The 20,299-nt window shown below is 36.6% G+C and overlaps 2 protein-coding genes and 1 non-coding gene across 3 annotated transcripts; 1 reads left to right on the top strand and 2 right to left on the bottom strand.

Annotated features, from left to right (window-relative positions):
• The first annotated feature begins 6 nt into the window (after positions 1–6).
• relb (v-rel avian reticuloendotheliosis viral oncogene homolog B) lies at positions 7–12,640 on the top strand. Its single transcript, XM_073817778.1, has 11 exons — positions 7–279; positions 801–812; positions 2,971–3,128; positions 5,311–5,607; positions 6,602–6,762; positions 6,866–6,957; positions 7,056–7,187; positions 7,299–7,403; positions 7,744–7,959; positions 10,436–10,510; positions 10,600–12,640. Exons 1-11 carry the CDS (start codon positions 234–236, stop codon positions 11,079–11,081), a joined length of 1,776 nt encoding a protein of 591 aa, XP_073673879.1. The 5' UTR covers positions 7–233; the 3' UTR covers positions 11,082–12,640.
• Positions 12,641–14,568: 1,928 nt separating this feature from the next.
• On the bottom strand, positions 14,569–17,712 carry mrpl28 (mitochondrial ribosomal protein L28). The gene is made up of 6 exons (XM_073818414.1): positions 17,591–17,712; positions 17,036–17,342; positions 16,773–16,925; positions 15,109–15,243; positions 14,917–15,003; positions 14,569–14,826 (listed from the first exon to the last, which is right to left on the bottom strand). Exons 2-6 carry the CDS (start codon positions 17,321–17,323, stop codon positions 14,731–14,733), a joined length of 759 nt encoding a protein of 252 aa, XP_073674515.1. The 5' UTR covers positions 17,324–17,342; positions 17,591–17,712; the 3' UTR covers positions 14,569–14,730.
• A 177-nt stretch (positions 17,713–17,889) lies between these two features.
• trnastop-uca (transfer RNA opal suppressor (anticodon UCA)) lies at positions 17,890–17,976 on the bottom strand. The gene has a single exon. It is a non-coding gene; the product is annotated as a tRNA-Sec (tRNA).
• Positions 17,977–20,299: the final 2,323 nt, after the last annotated feature.

The following is a 20,299-nucleotide window of genomic DNA, read 5'->3' as shown; positions in this document are numbered from 1 at the left end:
AGTCACAGATAAGGCGCTCTCTCATTTTCTCTCGAGATTTCTTTCCCAAAAAAGCTTGCGTTAACTTCAAGCTTCCAAAAGAATAGGCGAAGCACCCGGAAATGAGTCCATAACGCGGGACTGATGATCTGATCGCTGTTTCAAAGGAATACGATTACGATTCAACAAAATAACGACCTACAAGAGACTGTAGGAATCAACGACACTCATTTTTCTTCTACTTTGTGCCTGCAATGAGAAACATGAGTATTCGGAACGGCACAGCGGGAGGTCAGCCAGGTCAGTTTGTTATATTTTCACTTCGGCCCTGTTGTCACTCTGATTCAGCAAGTTTTAGGAATATTTGCTGTACTTCACGTCTAAACAGTGAATCATGTACGCGTTATCTATCGCTACATCACGTTATATTACGTTTTATGACACAAAGGTTCAGGGTATGATCGAAACTAAGTTGTTTTCTACAAGAAGTGGGTGTTTCCAAAGTTACAGGCCTGTATTGAAACAATAACACAGGCCCGCGAAATGCCTTTTCTGTTTTATTGTCGCAAAATAATGTTTTAGCTTGTTTATAATCATTCGATATGTTTTATATCTCATTTTAGCTCAATTGTTTATTAGCTGATAATAAAGTCAAGCGGCTGCAGACACGTTTATCAAACGACTTTGTCATTAACTGCTTTTATGTTATATAAATAAATATATAAATAAATAAAACTTGCTTTCAGTTTCGTTTTCCGGAAATGCGCATGTTTAACTGTTTTTCTTGTCTTTTTTTTCTCCCATCATGCCTCTCTGTGCAGACCTAGATCTAGGTGAGTAAGATGTGATGTGATGTCATTGTGAGGTGACCTTGTTTGTCCACTTAGTTCTTTAATATGCTGTGTGTTTTAAGGGATAGTTTTTCTGTCAACAAAAATTCTGTCATTATTTACTCACCTTTAGGCCGTTCCAACTCAGTGACTTTCCATAGAGCACAAAAGGAGATGTTATACAGCCCCAGTCACTATGTTTTTCCATGCAGTGAAAGTACATGAGAGTATCTAACATCTGCTTTTGTGTTACATGGGAACAAATGATTAAAGAAGTTCATTTCCAGAATTAAAATGTCCTGATAATTTACTCACCCCCATGTCATCCAAGATATTCATGTCTTTTTTTTCCTTCTTCTTCAGTTTAGGGCTGCCTTCGACTAAAGGTTTTTCTGGTCGACTTGTAGTCGTTCATTTTAAGCATTAGTCTTTCTTAATAAACCATACAAATCATAATAATGAGAGCCTTTAATTGCCTACATAGCCTCATAAGCGCTCAAGTGCACACAAAAAAAGCTTACCACAGCGTACCGGCAGATATAAAAATGATAAATGTGTCAGGGAAGAACAGCAAGGAGATTTAAGTTTTTTTTTATAATTTATTGATAAACTAGTGCTTTCTTTGTTTTCGGCTTAAGAGATAAAGTCAGTCACACTAACTTGTCATCTCTGCAGTTTTGATGCCTCTGTATGCATGCATGTGTTATACATAATCTGAGAATATTTGTTTTCTATTTGAAGTGGTTCATTTAAAAGTAGACATTTCACTCTCTGTAGATATATTTTTCATGCCTGTAAGGCAAGTATACACAGCGTTTCTAATTTTCGCACTGAAGTTGACAGAAAGCGCATCCTGTTTGCTTTAACATTTTGTTGTTATTGTGATTGCACACAAATAAACGTAGAGTCTTTACAGATTCGAAAGGTGTGTTACTTTATCTGTATGACCCAAAATGACGGAGTGCTACTATTCAGCTTCCACACTCCACACAGACACTTGAATAGCGCATATTTTTCCACGTTAACATTAGAGCGGCCATGTAAAGTTGCTTCTACACACATATTTCAGATGAAAAGCCATATTTAAGGTTGATGAATGACAGGTGAGCATTTGGATGTCATGCCTGATGTAATATATTACCACATAGACCAGCCGTTAACGATCTGTCTGTCACGGACTGCGTGACATCACCACTTCCTGTGCAATTTTGACTAAGCGACTAGTAAAATTTTGGTCGACCAAGCCTCTTCTCATTGACTATTAGGAGGCAGCCCTACTTCAGTCGCAAAGAAATTAAGGTTTTTGAGGAAAACATTCCAGGATTTTTCTCCATATAGTGGACTTCAATGGTGGCCAACAGGTTGAAGGTCCAAACTGTAGTTTCAGTGCAGCTTCAAAGGGCTCTACACGATCCCAGCTGAGGAATAAGGGTCTTATCTATCAAAATGCTCAATCATTTTCTAAAAAAAAAAATATATATATATATATATATATATTTATACACTTTTTAACCACAAATGCTTGGCTTGCTGTAGCTCTGCAATGTGTGGACTCCACGCATTACGTAATCATGTTGGAAAGGTCATGCACGGTTAGTTCTTCATCTGTGTACTTAGGTTCAAAAAGGTAGGGTAGGGTGAAAAAACACCATCTCATTTTCTCATCCAACTTCAGAATCATCCAATATAGTTGTTTTACCTTTTTTTTGTAATGGGCGTTTGACTTTCTTTGCACGCTCGATTTGTAAACTTCCACCTACGTCATGTGTGACCTTTCCAACATCATGTAATGAAGACGCAGAGCTAATGCAAGATGAGCTTTTGTGGTAAAAAATTATTTAAATAGTATTTTTTTAAAGAAAACGACAGATTGTTTCACTAGATAAGACCCTTATTCTTCATGTAGAGTCGTTTGAAACTGCAATCCGGACCTTCAACCCATTGGCCACCATTGAAGTCCACTATATGGAGAAAAATCCTGGAATGTTTTCCTCAAAAACCTTCATTTCTTTGCGACTGAAGAAAGAAAGACATGAACATGTTGGATGACATGGGGGTGAGTAAATCATCAGGACATCTTTTTTCTCTGGAAGTGAGCTTCTCCTTTAAATGATCTCTTTGACTAGAGCTTGTGTTAACATTTATCAAAACTCTGCCTCAGATATTATAGATGAGTACCTTACGGAAAAAACAATCAAAGAACTGACGCTCCCTGGTCCTCCTCCTCCACCTGTGGACCCGGACATCCAGCCAGTTGATCCGCCGCCGAGAAGCAGGCGAAACGCACCGGTGTTGGTCCCCAGAGGAGCAGCTCCACAAGTGAGTCCTCCTGCTGTTATCCTAAATTGAACCAAAAGAGCAGTCACTGTATTAGTTGATGGCAAGAAACGCTGAGACTTTTCTCAGAATCATCATCTTATATGTTCCAGAAAGTTTAGAAATGTTTAGAAAGACAGAATCAGAGGATTTTCATTTTTGGGTGAACTGTCCCTTTAACACTAACTGAATTTGGTGCGTAACTCATCCTGCATTGTTTGTGAATGATGACTCAAATTCTGTGGCATATTGATTGCATTCGCTCTAACAGCTCTCTATACAAAATGCCTTGTTTTTTGCTTGATATCGAAACTTGTTATTCATGACATCAGGCTTTTTTACTCTTGGCAGGGTGATTGTAATTCGATGCCTACTTTCAGTTAGCGTTCTCTCGGCTCATGCTTCTCTCCCCCATACAAAAGACACTCAGACTCATACCCTCCTCTCTGCTTCTCACTTTCTCATTGGCTGGTTTTCCGTCCAGCTATGTGAGCTTCCTGTTTCTTCACCATGCTTCTTCTGGCTCTTCTCAGCGGCTCTTTGTGTAAGCGATCTGAGTCCGTTCTCAGACATGTCCAGACTTGATGTGTGTCTGTTGTCTTGTCAAAAGTACTTTTATTCCTGTAGCATTGTAATTGTGCTCTTTGTGTTCAATATCTGCATGTGCAAAAAAAACTGTTACTCTCTTGTCCCTCACACACTCACTTTCTCTTTCTCTCTTGCTGTTGTTTTTTGTTTCTTGCTGTGGTGGCTTCGGTTTTCAAAGGCAGATAGTGAGCTGAAGGTGAATTGTTTGTCTTTCCATTAATGATTTGAAGTATTGGAAAGTCAGAGAAGGATCATGCGATTCTAACGTAGTAATAAAACAAGCTAATGTGGTTTTCTGAACGCTTTGTGTTGCAAAGTCATTGCGTGGGGGTTTGAAAATAAATTATTCAGTGATTAAGCACTTTTCAAACCCTTTGGCGAAGCTTTATTTATCTGTTTGTTTAAATATTTTGTCTCTTGCTCTATTCCGTTGTTTGTTCTCTTATTGTCTGGAAAGCCAGCTGCTAAAGCCACACCAGGGATGATAATTGTATAAAGTTTTAATATTCATTATAATTAAATGAGAACAGGAAAATTCACAATGCAACTATAACAATAACTTATTTTAATCGATTTGAACTTATACTCATTTTTATAAAACAGTGTTGATTCTTAAATCCTAGGAATTGATTAGTCTAGCCTGTTTTCAGTTAATGAACGGAATAAATCTCAATGAGCTTTGTTACTTTTGATATGAAACAAAGTCTCAGGTTTCAAATTCTGGCCATTTTATTACAGGATTTAAACAATAAATGCTGTTTTGGCACTGTTTATGTGCAGTGACAGATCGCTGTAGCACCTCAGTTCAAGAGAAGAGGCGCGTGAACTGATTGTCTCCTCCGCTTTAATACCAGTTATAGCACAAAATAAACATGAATGAACGACTGAAGGTATGTTTAAAAGAAAGAGTACAACTTACCAAAATTAGTATTCTGTTTTATATAATCACTTAGTCAGTGTTTCAACGGTGCAAAGATGTCAACATAGCTTGTAAACAATCCCGTAACATCACAATTACCTCAAAATAGCTAGAAAAATGAACTCTAGAGAGGAGCCTTTTGCTAAATATGTGACCATATAGATTATGCATTATACATTTTACTGTTAATTAATGTTCAATTCAACTTTGAATAAATCTGTCTTTTTTTTTATGACCACCACCATTTAAATGTGTATACTTAAATTGGAATTGGAGTAGAATTGGAGTAGAAATTATGTAATTGTAACTTTATTATTATAAAAACCTAATTGAGTGTAGTTTAAGCATTTGTATACAAATCAGTTAATTTTAACCCTCAATATTATAGTAATGTAGTAATGACTCTCATATATATTTAACAGCATTAGTTGAGAGCTGGGGTTTTTTTCCTTGAGAAATTTTAGTACTGTACCTCATATCCAATATAATCGAATCGAATCGTAAGCTTGCGAATCAGAATCGAATCGAATCGTGAAATTTGTGTCAAATCCCAGTCCAACTGCCAGGACAGAAGCCTTTGCAACTGTATAGCAATTAATGTTTCTACATAGAGGCACCATTGTTCATTCACCATTTTCTTCATATTTTAAAATTTAGCTTCCATCTCTCCTTTCACAGACTTCATTCAGCTTTGACCAGACCCCAACGGCACACACTGATGGTATGGCACCGATGCATTCCATGCGAAGCCACAAAGTGGCATCTCAGCGACGTGGACAGTCATCTGTAGCATCTCAGGTTCTTCAGACTGGAACAGAACATCTGGAGCGCTTCCTGGAGAAGCCAGAGCTGGTGGTGGTGGAGCAGCCGAAGGAGCGCGGCATGCGATTTCGTTATGAGTGCGAGGGACGTTCCGCGGGCAGCATTCTTGGAGCTTCCAGCACTGATGCCAGCAAGACCCTGCCTGCCATTGAAGTGAGTCAGAGGAAGAATTTTTGGGATGGATGCTAATGAATGAGTCGACAACTGTATTTTTAGAAGTTGAAGAGATAGTTCAGGCAAAAATGAAAATTCTGTCATTGATTAGTCACCCTTATGTCATTCCAAACTCGTAAGGCCATTAAGATGTTTTTGATGAAATCCAAGAGTTTTCTGACCCTGCATAGACGGCAATGCAACTGACACGTTCAAGGACCAGAAAGGTAGTAAAAACATTGTTGAAATAGTCCTTGTGACTTCAGTGGCTCAACCGTAACTTTATTAAGCTACGAGAATACCTTTGTGTGCAAAGAAAACAAAAATAACGACTTTATTCAACCATTTCTTCTCTACTATGTCAGTTTTTGACAAGCGTTCCAGGAGTGCCATGACGCATACGTGTCTCAATTTTTTTAAATTATACTAAAAGGGCTTTTACTTGCTAAAAATGTATAAACAATCAATCAATGTTTTTCAGCAAAGTTACAGGCAGGCTGGTTTAGAGGCCATAGAAATGAGTGTATAAAACAGTAGGCTATACAGGGTTTGAAAAATGTTGTCATCAGGTAGGCCTTGTAAAACTTCATTTCATTTTCGTCGTGCATGTTTCATTTACATGAATTCGAAATTGATTTGCCCTCCTTATTTGATTCAGTGGGTGTGTTTGGAATGCACCGACTATCCCATAACAGTGGGGCTTCCCCCTATTGGTTTGTGGTTATTTCTATATGAAATCAAGTTAAACATGTAAATGCAGTTAATAGTGAAAGTTCCCTGGGGAGGTGTGCGACGCGTGGGCTCTGACGGAGGGAATTACCTTTAAACCACACAAACAAACATGATCTCCAGTCATTTGTGCCATTGTGAAATGTCCATAAATGGGTACTTTCAACACAGGAGCCTGTGCCAACAACGCAACCACAAAGAACCGATTTCAACAGCACTATGAAAACAAAAGTAAAACTGTATTTTGTCTCATCACCTGTTTTAGATCCAAGGCCCCATTGACAACATCAAGAAGGTGATGGTCACAGTGTCTCTTGTGACAAAGGACATCCCGTATCGCCCACACCCACACTGCTTGGTCGGGAAAGACTGCTCAGATGGCATCTGTGTCATCCACATCAATCCCCACAACGTTCGTCGACACAGGTATATTTCTGTTAACGTCAATGCTTTGGGACAGCATGGTCAGCAGAACGTGATCTAAGAGTAAAACTGTTATTTCCTGCCTGAGTATGTTGGTGTTTTCCAGCTTTGCAAATCTGGGCATCCAGTGTGTGAGGAGGAAGGAACTCGATGCCTCGCTGCAGAAGAGAAGGAATAAGAATATTGATCCGTTTAACAGTAAGTTGTTGAATGATATTGCAGACAAAGCCATAAACTGCAGCTTCTGTAGTAGAGTATGAGCATCTGTTGAATGTTTTGGTCTTGTTCTTCACCAGCGGGCCACTCTAAGAGCATTGAGGACATGGACATGAACGTGGTGAGACTGTGTTTCCAGTGTGAGCTGGAACGAAAGGATGGAGAGCGAACTTCCCTCGCCCCTGTGGTTTCCAACCCCATCTATGACAAGAGTAAGAGCAAGATACATGTTGGGACAAAAATACTCTACTCAAGCATAGCATGTCAACTCTCTGTAGTTTCCTGGTAGATGATGTTTGGATTGTTTCCTTTTGTCTTGTTAGAGGCGACCACAACAGCAGAGCTGAAAATCAATCGGCTTAATGTTGTCAGAGGCCCCTGCACAGGAAAGACTGAAATTTATATGCTCTGTGACAAAGTGCAGAAAGGTAACTGGACTTTAAATACTTCATATTTTGCCAACCCATCTTTTTCTTTAACACAGAAGTAAGCCTATGGGTTAGACTTCTGGTTAATCTTCCGCTATAGGGAAATACCAGTGTGTTAAAAAATAAAATTATACATTAAAATAACATCGTAAGACACCAATTTGCAATATCAAGTAGCAAAACGAGCTGTTTTGTACAGCTAAAAATAGCGTGGCGCGGATGATACCGGAAGCCTGACCCATAAAATGTACAAATGTCGTGCCCATTCTTGCGGGGGGAAAAATGGTGGATACAGTTGGACTAAAAGGACTATTTTTGTCTTATCTGGAAACTTCCATAGATGACATTGAGATCATCTTCAACAAGGACGAATGGGAGGCCAAGGCAGAGTTTGCTCAGACTGATGTCCACCGACAAATCGCCATCGTCTTCAAGACCCCTCCCTTCAGGGAGCAGAATATAACAGAGGAGGTGGATGTCAACGTGTGTCTACGCCGCATGTCTGACCGGATGGACAGTGAGCCAGTCAAGTTCACCTACGTTCCAGACAACGCAGGTGAGTTATAAGACGCCACATAAAATATATAAACAGGTAACTGAAAGGTTAGTTCACCCAAAAATGAAAATTAGCCCTTGACTCACTCACCCTTCAGGTATCCTAGGCGTATAGGATGTCCTTCTTGCAGATGAATCCAATCAGAGTTATATTAAAAATTATCTTAGCACTTTCAAGCTTTACAATGGCATAGGCGGGTTTTTTACGTCATGAGTCCAAAACGAGTCCAATAAAGTGCATCCATTCATAATAAAAAGTGCCTCACACAGCTCCAAGGTGGTGAATCACTTTAGCTTCCGCCAACTGGTCGTACCCGGAAGTAGCTCCAGGTGGATGATGTAATACATCGCCGTTGCGTGCTATAGACCTGCGTTTACCTCTCTCTTTATTTACACTACATGCTTGTATTGTTTTGCGGAGCTAAACAGGCAGTGATGTAGAAGCAGGCGTTGATCTTCTTTTGCAGAGGCAGGGTTTAGTCACAGTATTATATCATAAAGTGGCACATTCCACAGCCTATTGTTTTGGTGGATACAATATAAGCTGTGTTTAGACTAACAAGAAAGTTTTGAGTTTTTACAAGATGTTTTTATAGTACAATGATCTCTTATATGTTAAAAGAATAAGGGAATTTTAATTTCTCAGTTCATGACCCCTTTAAAAAAACTTTTATTTTATAAAGCATTTATTTGAAATAGTGAAATCTAAAAGTCTTGACTCTTGATTATCATTTTTGATCCATTTAGTGCATCCTTCCTGTATTAACTTATTTGTAAATAAATAAAAACGTTTAGAATGGAGTGTAATTTTCTTCCTAAGTAAAATTCTCTTAAGGTGTAATGGTCCTAGTTCAGGTTTCTTGTGTTGAAGGGTGCGTTCACACTTCTAGTTCTGTTCTCTTGGTTCGTTTGGTCTGGACCAAAGAAAGATCCTGGTCCGCTTCATCCAGTGTTCATTTGGAAGTGGACCGAGACCCATCATTTTAGGGTGTGTTCACACTTTCGTTTGGTTTGTTTGGTCTGGACGAAAAAAAGAAAACAATACATTTGGTACTGGTCTGCATAGCATTTACACTGCCATTTTTGACAGTGAAACTAAAGGTATAGTGATACATTCACAACCTGATTGGTGGGGTTGAATGACGTATTATTTGTGACAGAACTTTCCCCAAACGAAAGGTGTGTTTGACTTAAAGTGGTGCACCGCAGACCAATCAGTGTATGATATCAAAGTACCCATTCACTAATCGGACTGCTCATCGCCACTTTAAGTTAAATACACCTAATGCTATTTGCTGGACTATTTTCACCACCTGCAAACTCACAATAGGCTCATAAAAGGCGCTTTACCTCCTTGTTGCTCCACGTTTGCCCTCTGCTCGTTTAGAAGTATTTGATCTGTGTTGAGTTCATATTTAATTTGAATCCCACCAGAGTTTGTTTGGAAGTGGACCGAGACCCATCTTTTTATCGCTCCGCTTCTTTGGTGCACACCAAGGTTTGGATGCCAGCATTCACACTTGGGATGTGTTCACACTTGTCATGTTTGGTTTGATGAAAACAAACTCTGGTGTGATTGCTTGTTTAGTGCGCTCATTTGAGTAAATGTTAACGCTGTCATCCAAACCCTGCAGCGGATCGAGACCCATCTTTTTAGCGGTCCGCAGCAGGGTTTGGATGAATGAAATATGAACGTGACACAGACCAAATACTTCTAAACGAAACAAAAACAGGAAGTAATGACAAGATGTGATGCTATGCGACTTGATTTCACAAAGGGAACAAAAGGTGTATCTAAAACAAAATGAGCTTTTATGAGCTCTTTGTGAGTTCGCGTGTGGTGAAAATAAAATCATATGTACATGGAACAACAAGCGCGCTTAGGTGTATTCAACTTAAAGCAGCGCTGAGCAAACTGATCAGTGAATGAAATCTCAGTTCCGTCACGAAATATATGTCACTCAACTTGACCAATCAGATTGTGAACATATCACTATACTTACTATACCTTTAGGTTTGGTCTCTTTAGGTTTGCTGTCAAAAATGCCAGTGTAAACGCCAAGTGGGCCAGGCCCAAATGTATCATTTTCCTTTTTGGTCCGGTCCAAATGAACCAAACTAAAAGTGTGAACACACCCCAAAAGCAATAGCATACAAAAGAGTACCAATACAACGGTTAACTAAAGCAAAGACGCCTCACATCCAAAAATGAATCAGCTTTCTCTTACTAGTTTCTAAAATATTGCAAAACGAGAGTGTGTCACTGTGTCAGTTATTCATTATAAACAGCAGAATTATGGTGACTTAAACTGAAAGTATTCATAAGGAAACCATAATACTTCATAATAGTTCTTCTGTTGTCTACAGAACAAACGATTCTGTTATACTCTGTGGCATTTTAATCAGCGCCATCACATGCTCCTGTCACCCTATTATAGTAAAGAAAGGTTAATCTGATTTGCACTTTTGATCTTCAGATCCTTACGGAGTGAACCGCAAGAGGAAAATGAAATCGGATGTGAAGTTCAGCGAGCCATGCAGCGTTCCTCAAAGTAAGGATGTTTAGAAAAAGAAACATATATCGTAATCTCATTTTCTCACATTTTGAGGCCTACATCAGTGTTTGTCCTTCCTCTTTCAGATCAAGACATTGTGCCCGAAGTCAGCATGCCACAACATTTTGACAACTCATTCTACGCCCCTCCCGATTGCAGCGTTCCCAATGCCTCCATGGCAGTCCCTGTTATGGATGGAGGCATCCACATGCCGGCCCAGGTTATGGAGGAAATTCATTATAATGAAGACTTTAAACACGAGGATGGTTGTATTAGCCTGGACCCAGAGACTTTAGACACTGTCCTCCAAGGCATTTCTCAGTGCTTGGGTCAGCATGGTCCAGACCAGTTTCTAAGTCAGTTATTTTTTCCTGGTGATCCCAACTTTGGTTTAGATGGCACAGATACAAAATCGAACATCAGTCAACCAATGATGAACATGTCTTCTATAAACGACGTGCACTTCAGTCAGATGGTGAATGAGAATCAGACCTATCCAGCCGATCTGGAGAACATCGACGGCCTCATTTACTCCAACGTGAAGAGCGAGAACGACCTGGACCACTGAATCCCACTCACTATTGGACATACAGTCGCTGTTGACTATAAAATCATTTTGGACTAGAAAAAAAAAGACTTGACTGCCAAACCTGTTCAGCGGGCACTATCTGACTTCCTGTTTGGTAGTATGAACATACTAATGAAGTAAATCACCTGCCCAGCCACCTTCAGCAAATTAGGCTGATGATAGCCAACAAGAGGTGGGAGAAGCATGTAGCCATTACTTTTAAAAAAGGGAGCTGCTCAACTGCTTGTAATGTGCCAGTTATGAAACATGTCTGTCATTCGCTAATTTATTGTAAGGGTTTTAGAGCAGAACCTATTAGCATCGTGTAAATGGTCCCAGACCCAAATTCACTTCATATTTAAGTGTTAAATGTAATGTGATATTTGTTGACATTTCGCAATACTTCATCCACAGAGGAATTTCAGTTAACAGCATTAAGGGGACAAAACTAGACATTCAAACACAATCTGAAGTAGCAGTTAGATTAATTCATGCAATTTACACCAAACTCACGCCATGATCAAGCCAGGTGCAACACGACAGCATGACCATTGGTGGCCGTTTGTAACTCCTGATGAAAAATAGTGTTATTGTGATTTTCGGTTAACTAGTTAGTACTATGTACTAAGTACTAGGTTGTTAAAGGGCTGTTCACACAGAATATGTTTTTCCACTTTTCCATTGTTTTTCTATGTGAACATACAAGAGCACATTTGTAGCAATAGCCAAAATACATTGTATAAGTTAAAATTATATATATCCTACCGCAAATATACCAAAACTTAATTTTTGATTAGTAATGCGCATTGCTAGAAACTTTATTTGGACAACTTTAAAGGCGATTTACTCAACAAAAAAAAACATTTTTGCACAGAGTCCAGATTTTCAAACAGTTGTATCTCGGCCAAATATTGTCCTGTTCTAACAAACCATACACCAAATGAAAGCTTATTTATTCAAAAAAAAAAAAAACCTTATGACTGGTTTTGTGGTCACATATGCAAGATGAATGTGTTTTACCATCACGTTTGTCTACTGCGGAATGAAACCATGTTTTAATTTGTAGCACTTAAGTTAAACTTTTATTTTATTGCTCATTCTGTGTGAATGGCTTTTTAGCTTGCTAACTGAAAGTACAAAGAAACAGAAATGTTTCATAGATTTGGATTTGGAGCCCTGCCCACAAAAATCTCATTGGCTGCTTAGAACTGGATTTTTTTTTTTTTCAGTGAAAATAGTCAAATCGCTTAGCCCTGCGAACGACATGTCATGCCTGGTTTTGTCATGCTGTGAAGTTACATAGGAAACTGAAATGAATGTAGTCTGAGTCAGTGGCAGAAGAATTTGAGCGATTTTATCTGTGTCACGTCAATGTTGAAGGAAGCTGGATTCACCATCATAACCATTGGGCAGCATTTTGTTCATTTATACACGTATAACGTCTGTAATACTGCTGTGATTTTTAATTGTGCTGTGTACAAATCCTTTGGCTTGTCACATTCTGCTTCGTATAGTGTGTTGTTGCTGTCAATATTAAAATTGTGAGTTCTGGAAAATGACTTCATTTTGCTGTCCCGTAGCGTACTTGCTTTATTAGTCACTGGTTAAATCGTAATTTCTTCCTGTCTCGAGAGTGGGCGGCACTAAGGCCAAAGTCCAACCGAATCTACCTCACCGCATTAACATGAGCTACATTTACTTGCATCCAATTAATCAGAAAACTAAATGCCTCAATGCAGTTCAATCCAAAAATCAGTCTAAAACCTTCCAAACCCTTGATTTTTTTGAAATGCCTTATAGGTTCTTATATTTAAAAGTTAAGAGGGAATGAGGAAAAAAAGAAGTTCAGTCACTTCCTCATTCATCACAACCGCTATTGTTGTGCTTTGGTGCACTTCTCTGATACTATATATAGAATTCAGAGCAGTAGCTACACGTTCAACATGTCACTATCTCTGACGAAAAAGATTCCCACAGTCTTTGATCAAACTTTAACAGATGATGCTTAAACTGATGATTTGAGATGTTTTATTCAAGCTTTCATTATGACCTAATAGCCACATGTCAGTGACTTGAAACAATGGTGTTTGTGTTGTGGCTCCCGTGAGAGATGATTTCACACCCTGGGTCACATGATTCAAGATGACCTTTAACAACTATTAATGTGAACAACAAAGTTTCCTCTCTTTCTCTCTACTCTCTCTGTGTGTGTGTGTGTGTGTGTGTGTGTGTGTGTGTGTGTGTGTGTGTGTGTGTTGCAACTTCAGACAAACCAGGTTTATCTATTGACTAGCACTGCGGAAACTATGTCGTAATGCCTCATAGAAAATCCAGTATTGGGCAATGGGAGTGTATAAAACGCATGGCGCTAAAAGGAAACACGTTTGCACTCCTAAAATAACTAATTGCTTTGAAATGTGAATTTATGACTGAATTTATTTTTGACAGAAATGTCAAGCACTGTGTTCAGTGAACACTAGGAGTGCCCTTACTAACATTAACCATGGTTTTACTACAAATAAAACTTACTATAAATAAACCATGGTTTTGCTGTACTAACCATTGTTTAACCGTAGTATTTGCAGTAAAAATTATACAAATGATAATCAATATGCCAAAAAAACATGGTTACTACACTTTTACTACGATAAGGGGAAAATATATTTTATAAGTTTACAAAAATTTACAGATAATGTACTCACCCCCTTGTCATCCAAGATGTTCATGTCTTTCTGTCTTCAGTCATAAAGAAATTATGAATTTATGTTTGCTAAGTCCTCGCTGCTAAATCGAGGACTTAGTAAGCAGGAAAGGGCGCAATATTTTGACAAACTATGAAGTTAATAGGTGGTTAATATACCTACAAGCTTTATCAATTAATATAGTAGCCTAATATTTCACCTACCTGACCAGAAACAATAAAAACAAACACAAATATTGTCAAGATTCTTGCCCTGGAAATCCTGGTTCAGTTTGGCCAACCACAAACGCTTTTTTGGCACTCTTCTGCTTGATTTGTTATAACTTTTGGCAGTCCATAGTCCTCGAAATGTTTTTCCCGGTCTGACCGATTAGTACAGTCCAAAATATGACAATAATTGACCATTTTCAGCAGCAATAATCAGCAAAATATGCAAGGTTTGTTTTGTTTAGTGGCACTGTTTACGTTCAGTGCCACCGATTACACACAAAAATACACTATATGAAATGTAAACCTCTCAATTTCTAAATTGTAATAACAAACGTACTTATCATGTGCTGCGCTGAGCTAACAATTATTGGTTCCCAAAAATGTATAGGGGTTATACATAAATACGAACAATAACCATTCGAAAAAATATGTATAAATTCTTATCAGGTTACAAAAATGGTAAAAAGAACATTACTGGAATGTTAGGATTTGGTTTCCAAAAAGATAACCAAATGGGAACCAATGTTAGTAGGACATTTCAATTTCCAAACACAGCTAGAAAATAAGGGATTCCAGTCAGATCTGATTCAGTTTATTATTAGGTAAGTAAAAATGATATATATATATACAGATACAGATTACAAGCACATTGTTGCAGATGTTGGTACAAAATAAATACATTGTTGTTTATTCTTCAAACTGTATGACAGACATGGATAATGGCAGAGAAGAAAACAATCATTTTTTCTCCACAATCTGAGGCTCTGAGAGTTTCTTAATGGCGAGCTCCTCCACAAGCTTCTTCACCAAAGTGTTGTGAAGAGGCTCTGGATCCTGAGAAGGAAAAAACAGAGTAATGTTTATCGGATGATTAGCGATCAGACATGTAGTATCCATCCTTCATATTCCCTTTTATTTCATTACCTTCTTTTCTAGTAGTCTCTGTTTCTCTACTGCTTCCTCTAGAGTCAAGCCCACCCATTCAGCCTCCTCCTCTGGGATCTGGAACTGCTGCTTGTAAGGATTGAGAGACAGGCAAGTGAAGAAAACACTCAGGCTGATTATCAACACCATATGGCTACAAATATACTTACATACATTATCAAGTCATCTCACCTTGTAGCGGTTGTAGATTTTCTCCCTGCGAGACGGATCGTCAGGATACAGATCCGTGTCTTTCCGTGCCAGACGTAAAAGCATTGCACGTTTTAGATCCATTCCAAACTTGGAGTTCAAATCTTGCTTCGGGGTCTGATTTAAAAGAGATACAAGATATCAACCACATTTTCTCATATAAATGATTAAAAATGGTATTCTTATGTAAATTGTTCAAATACACTGAACCAAATTACTTTTACACAAGAGTGGTTTTACAAACAATTTACATATATTCTATGTTAAGAAAAAAATGTAACAATGTAATATAATAATAAATATACAATATTACATGCAACTTTATATAATATATATTACTGTATAAACATAATAAAACATACTAAGTGCCACAGATTTGTGAGGACATGCAATAGTTAAAATTATTTTATACAATGTATATTAATATATATATATATATATATATATATATATATATATAAAAATAAAAACTATATATATATTGTGAAATAATATAACATCCTAAATGCCACAGACATGTGTACTTCATTATTTACAAAATAACCTTATTGTATAAACATTATAATGTAAAATAATTTTAATTTTTGTAAAATGATAAAACACTAAACGCCACAGACTACTGAGTACTTCATATTTTTTAAAGATAATAAATACACAATAATAAATAAAACATTTTATACATTATATATTACTACATATACATATACAAGATTTTGTAAAATAATAAAGTACACTAAATGTCACAGACTTTTGAGGTCTTCATAATTTTTAAATATAATAATAAGCAATAACAGATACATCATTTTTAACAATAATTATTATTATATAAACATATTTTATGTAAAATTATTTTCATTTTTATTAAATGATAAAACATACTAAACACTAGACTTTTGAGGACTTCATATATTTTAAGACAATAAATTTATAACAATAATAAATAAAAATTATACAATAAATATTAATATATATACACATATTATGTACAATTATTTAAATGTGTGAAATGATAAAACAATAAACGCTATATAATTTTTAAAGATAATAATAAATATACAACAGTAAAACATTTTTATACATTAAATTTCACTATGTAAATATATATTATTATATAAAAAAATGTTTGTGAAATAATAAAGCACACTAAATGCCGCAGGCTTTTGAGGACTTCATAATTTTTAAATAGAATAAATAAACAATAATAGATAAAATAAATTATACAATAAATATCTATATATACACATATTATGTAAAATGATTTAAATATTTGTGAAATGATAAAACATTAAACGCTATAGACGTTTGAGGACTTTATAATTTTTGAAGATAATAATAAATATACAATAGTAAAACATTTTTATATATTAAATATGACTATATAAATATATATTGTAATACAAAATTAGCTTTTGTGAAATAATAAATCACACTAAATGCCACAGACCTCTGAGGACCTCATGATTTTGTTTATACTAAATTGTTTGTAAAATGCCACAGACTTCTGAGGACCTCATATTTTAATGTAATAATAAATGAAACATTTTACACAATAAATGTTGCTATGTAAATATATATTATTATACACATTTCTTATAATTTGTGTAAAATGATAAACATAATAAATCCGATAGACTTTTGAGTCTCACCTTTAGAATGTAGAGGTCAAAGCCAAAAGCAGCATCGATAAGGTCCAGTGTGCGCATTGTGACTGTCACGCTGAACTTCTGGTCGAGGATCTCACTGTACAGCTCTCTGGTAAACAGCTGCGGCTTCCAGGTTTTGCGCAGTCGTGTAGAAAGCTGGTGTGACAAGCATATATTACATACTACAGTATAAGTCATCTTATGGACCACTATTGACATAAAAGAACCCAAAAACAATATTACTGTAGTTCTCCATTTGGTCTCACCTTGTCATCTTTGGCATATCTAAAGCCAGATATCCATCCTTCTCCACCCCAGAGTCCATCCTGTGATTCTGGCGGATAATAAACAGGGATAGGCACATCCTGGACCCGCTCTCTGTGTCCAGTTTTAGGACTGAGCCTGTATTTGACACCCAGAGGTTTCCAGTGCACAGGAGTAGGAGAACTGGTGTCCTGCAGAGAGCGCAGATAGTGCTGGGGTAAACGGGCATAGATGCCCTTTTGAAGCTTTAGGGCTTCCCAGATTTTTGGGGGATACTTGTGTAGAGGCATTTCAGCTACTGGACAAAACCTTAGAAAGAAGGGAAGAATAGGAACATGCATTACCCATCCATGCATCACACACATACAAAATTATATAACAATTATAGTTATAATATAACTATAAACTATAATATAAACTAATATATATATATTAGTTATATATAGTTAAATATAGTAGAGTAAAACTGTAAACTAGCTGATAAGCTACAACCACTATTGTAAATATACGCTTTATAATGTAAAAAAAAATACATGTATGAAGTTTAGCATTCTTACCGGGGAATGACTCAAACGGAGAATGTTTAATTTAATTTTACATAATCATTTTCAGGTGTTAGCCTGCTAGCCTCTCAGGCACACGCTGTACCGCTAACCAAGGGCACCTCACGTCATTTCCTATACTAGTGTGAGCACTGCGATTGGTTCAGCGGAGTGTTTACTTCGCTGATTGGTTGTTTGCGCGGCTGAGTTTCCGGGGGTTTAACAGTATGAAAGTTCTCGTTGAGAGTCTAAAACAGTTTAGCATTTCATATAAATTTATTAAAAGGTTATTGTATTTCACGCTTCTTGATTTGCGCCCGAAAGGTGGAATTGAACCACTCTGCCGCTAAGCAGCTACAGGTTTGAAGCCTGCACCCCGGACCACCGAGGTTCATCCGGGCATTTGAAAGAGGTGAAGCTGCGTCTATATATAGGTCTCGTCTGCGCTATGTGTTACATCTATGGTGAGTGTAATTTGCGAATCTGTTTTTAACAGCATATCATCATTATTGTATGATTCACTGTAGCTTCCTTTAGTATGAAGTTTGAGGAAGTACGAGATTTGCAGAAATTGTACATTAATACCAGCGTTGCACCAGATGCAAATTAAGTACTTGCTATTGGTCCAAACGTAGGGCGTGGATTTACATACTTCCCTTGTTTTGTTAATCATTGTTTGCTGTGACTTAAAACCAAATGCGTTTACGCTTGCTTTTTCATCGTATATTGCTATTTCTAGATGTAAGAATGAATGAAAGTATAGCCTTTAAGCATTAACAGATCAGTCATTCTTGATACATGGGACAAAACATGTCCAGCAATTATAACTGCTATTAGTTTTAAAAAATAAAAAAGATTTTCAACTGTAAATGTTATGGTGAATAATAATAGAATGTATTTAACACAATTATCCCCTTCAATTTAATTTTATCATTATTATGTGAAATCTATGACACTTATTGTCTTCTCACTACATCTAAAACTGTGTTCACAGAGAAGGGTTTATTCAGTCATATGCTATAAAATAAATAAATAAAAAATTTAATGATGAAAAAGACCTTGTTTTATCAAAAGCAACACTTAATAATATCTCATATCAAAGCAAGGTTGTTTTTCAGTGAGATGTGTGTTTAATAAGGTTTCGAAGTTGTGTCCTCACTTTGTCAACACCGTCAGACATTAATTAAAATGTAATAAAATCAGGGAATATCATGGGCAGCTGTCACTCTAAAGGACCCCCTTGCCACAGTAATCTTCTGCAGAGTACCCATCCTGGGTAGATTACTTACAAATTGTAATCCGTTACTGATTTTAAATTACATGACAAAAATTGTAGAGAGTAATGTAATCACAAAACCAGTCTTAAGTAGCATGGCTATATTTGTAGCAATAGCAAAAAATACATTGTATGGGTCAAATTATCGATTTTTCTTTTATGCCAAAAGTCATTAGGATATTAAGTAAAAATCATGCTTCATTAGGATATATAATAGTTGTATTTCGGCTAAATATTGGCCAAATATTATTGACTAACAAACAATGAATTCAATGGATTCAGCTTTCAGATGATGTATAAATCTCAATTTCAGAAAACTGACCCTTATGACTGGTTTTGTGGTCCAGGGTCACATTTTGGTAATATAATCGGACTACTTTTGGATTACTTTTAGATTGATCTAACTCGTTTATCACATTGATTTTAATAGGATAATCTTATACCATACTGACATATAAAAATACAAAGATTAAGAAAATATATTCTATTCATTGCTATTAACAACATGAAGTGCATTAAACATTATATTAAGTCAAGGTGGTTTGTGAAGGAACTGCAGATGGTTTATGAGTTTGATTAAAACGCTAATAATTAATTAAATAATAAAAATGTTAAATTAAAACAAGTTATTATAAAATCGATCAAAATAAAACACATTCTAATTTTATATATATATTTTATGTGTTTACCCACATGTCACGTGACCATAACCAACATCAGAGAACCAGTGAACATGCAAATGTGATGCTTAATTATTAAAATATTTTTTTTTAAATCTCAGGGGTACTTTAAATTAATATAATAGGTGAAAGAGAATCAGATGACAAAAAAGTTTATGAATTTGTGCATTTGAATGTGTTTGAAAGACAAATGCCTTCTAAAGACATGAAAAAGAATAAAAAATGCATGGTTAACCTACAGAGTGAATAAAAATCAACTAACATCAGCCTAATTCAAATAGTTTTTTATTTCGCCAGCAAATAAATTATGCAACATTAACAAAAAACAATCCAGTACATGAAAATGATTAGAAGCTTTTAAAGCTCCAGGCTAACAATCTTGAAAACAGACTGTCATAGGCAGACCATGGGAACTACACTTGTTGACTTGTGGTAACAACATTGTGTGTCACACTACAGGGAACTAGTGTGTTCAGTTTTTCACAGAACTGTTTACCAGAAAGTGTATGTAGGGAAGAATTGCAGAACTGTCCTCACATGTCATTCAAATTACTACTGATAACTGTCCAGTTTACTATGAAACTATCACCAGAACATATTTGTATATTTAAGTATCCACCTTATTCTTCAACGCGAAAGTAAGCCTATACGAGACTTCCGGTTCATTATCCGCTACCCAGTCAGCAGATTTCCTTTGGCCCGGATCTGGTCCATATCAACAGCTAAAGTGTGGCCCAGATTAGTATTTGTTCGCCGGCCCAAAACTGG

The sequence above is a fragment of the Garra rufa genome, chromosome 14 (assembly GCF_049309525.1).
Source record: "Garra rufa chromosome 14, GarRuf1.0, whole genome shotgun sequence".
Lineage (NCBI taxonomy): Eukaryota > Metazoa > Chordata > Actinopteri > Cypriniformes > Cyprinidae > Garra > Garra rufa.
Note: the sequence above shows the minus strand (reverse complement) of the source record. Positions and strands in the feature narration are given on the sequence as shown.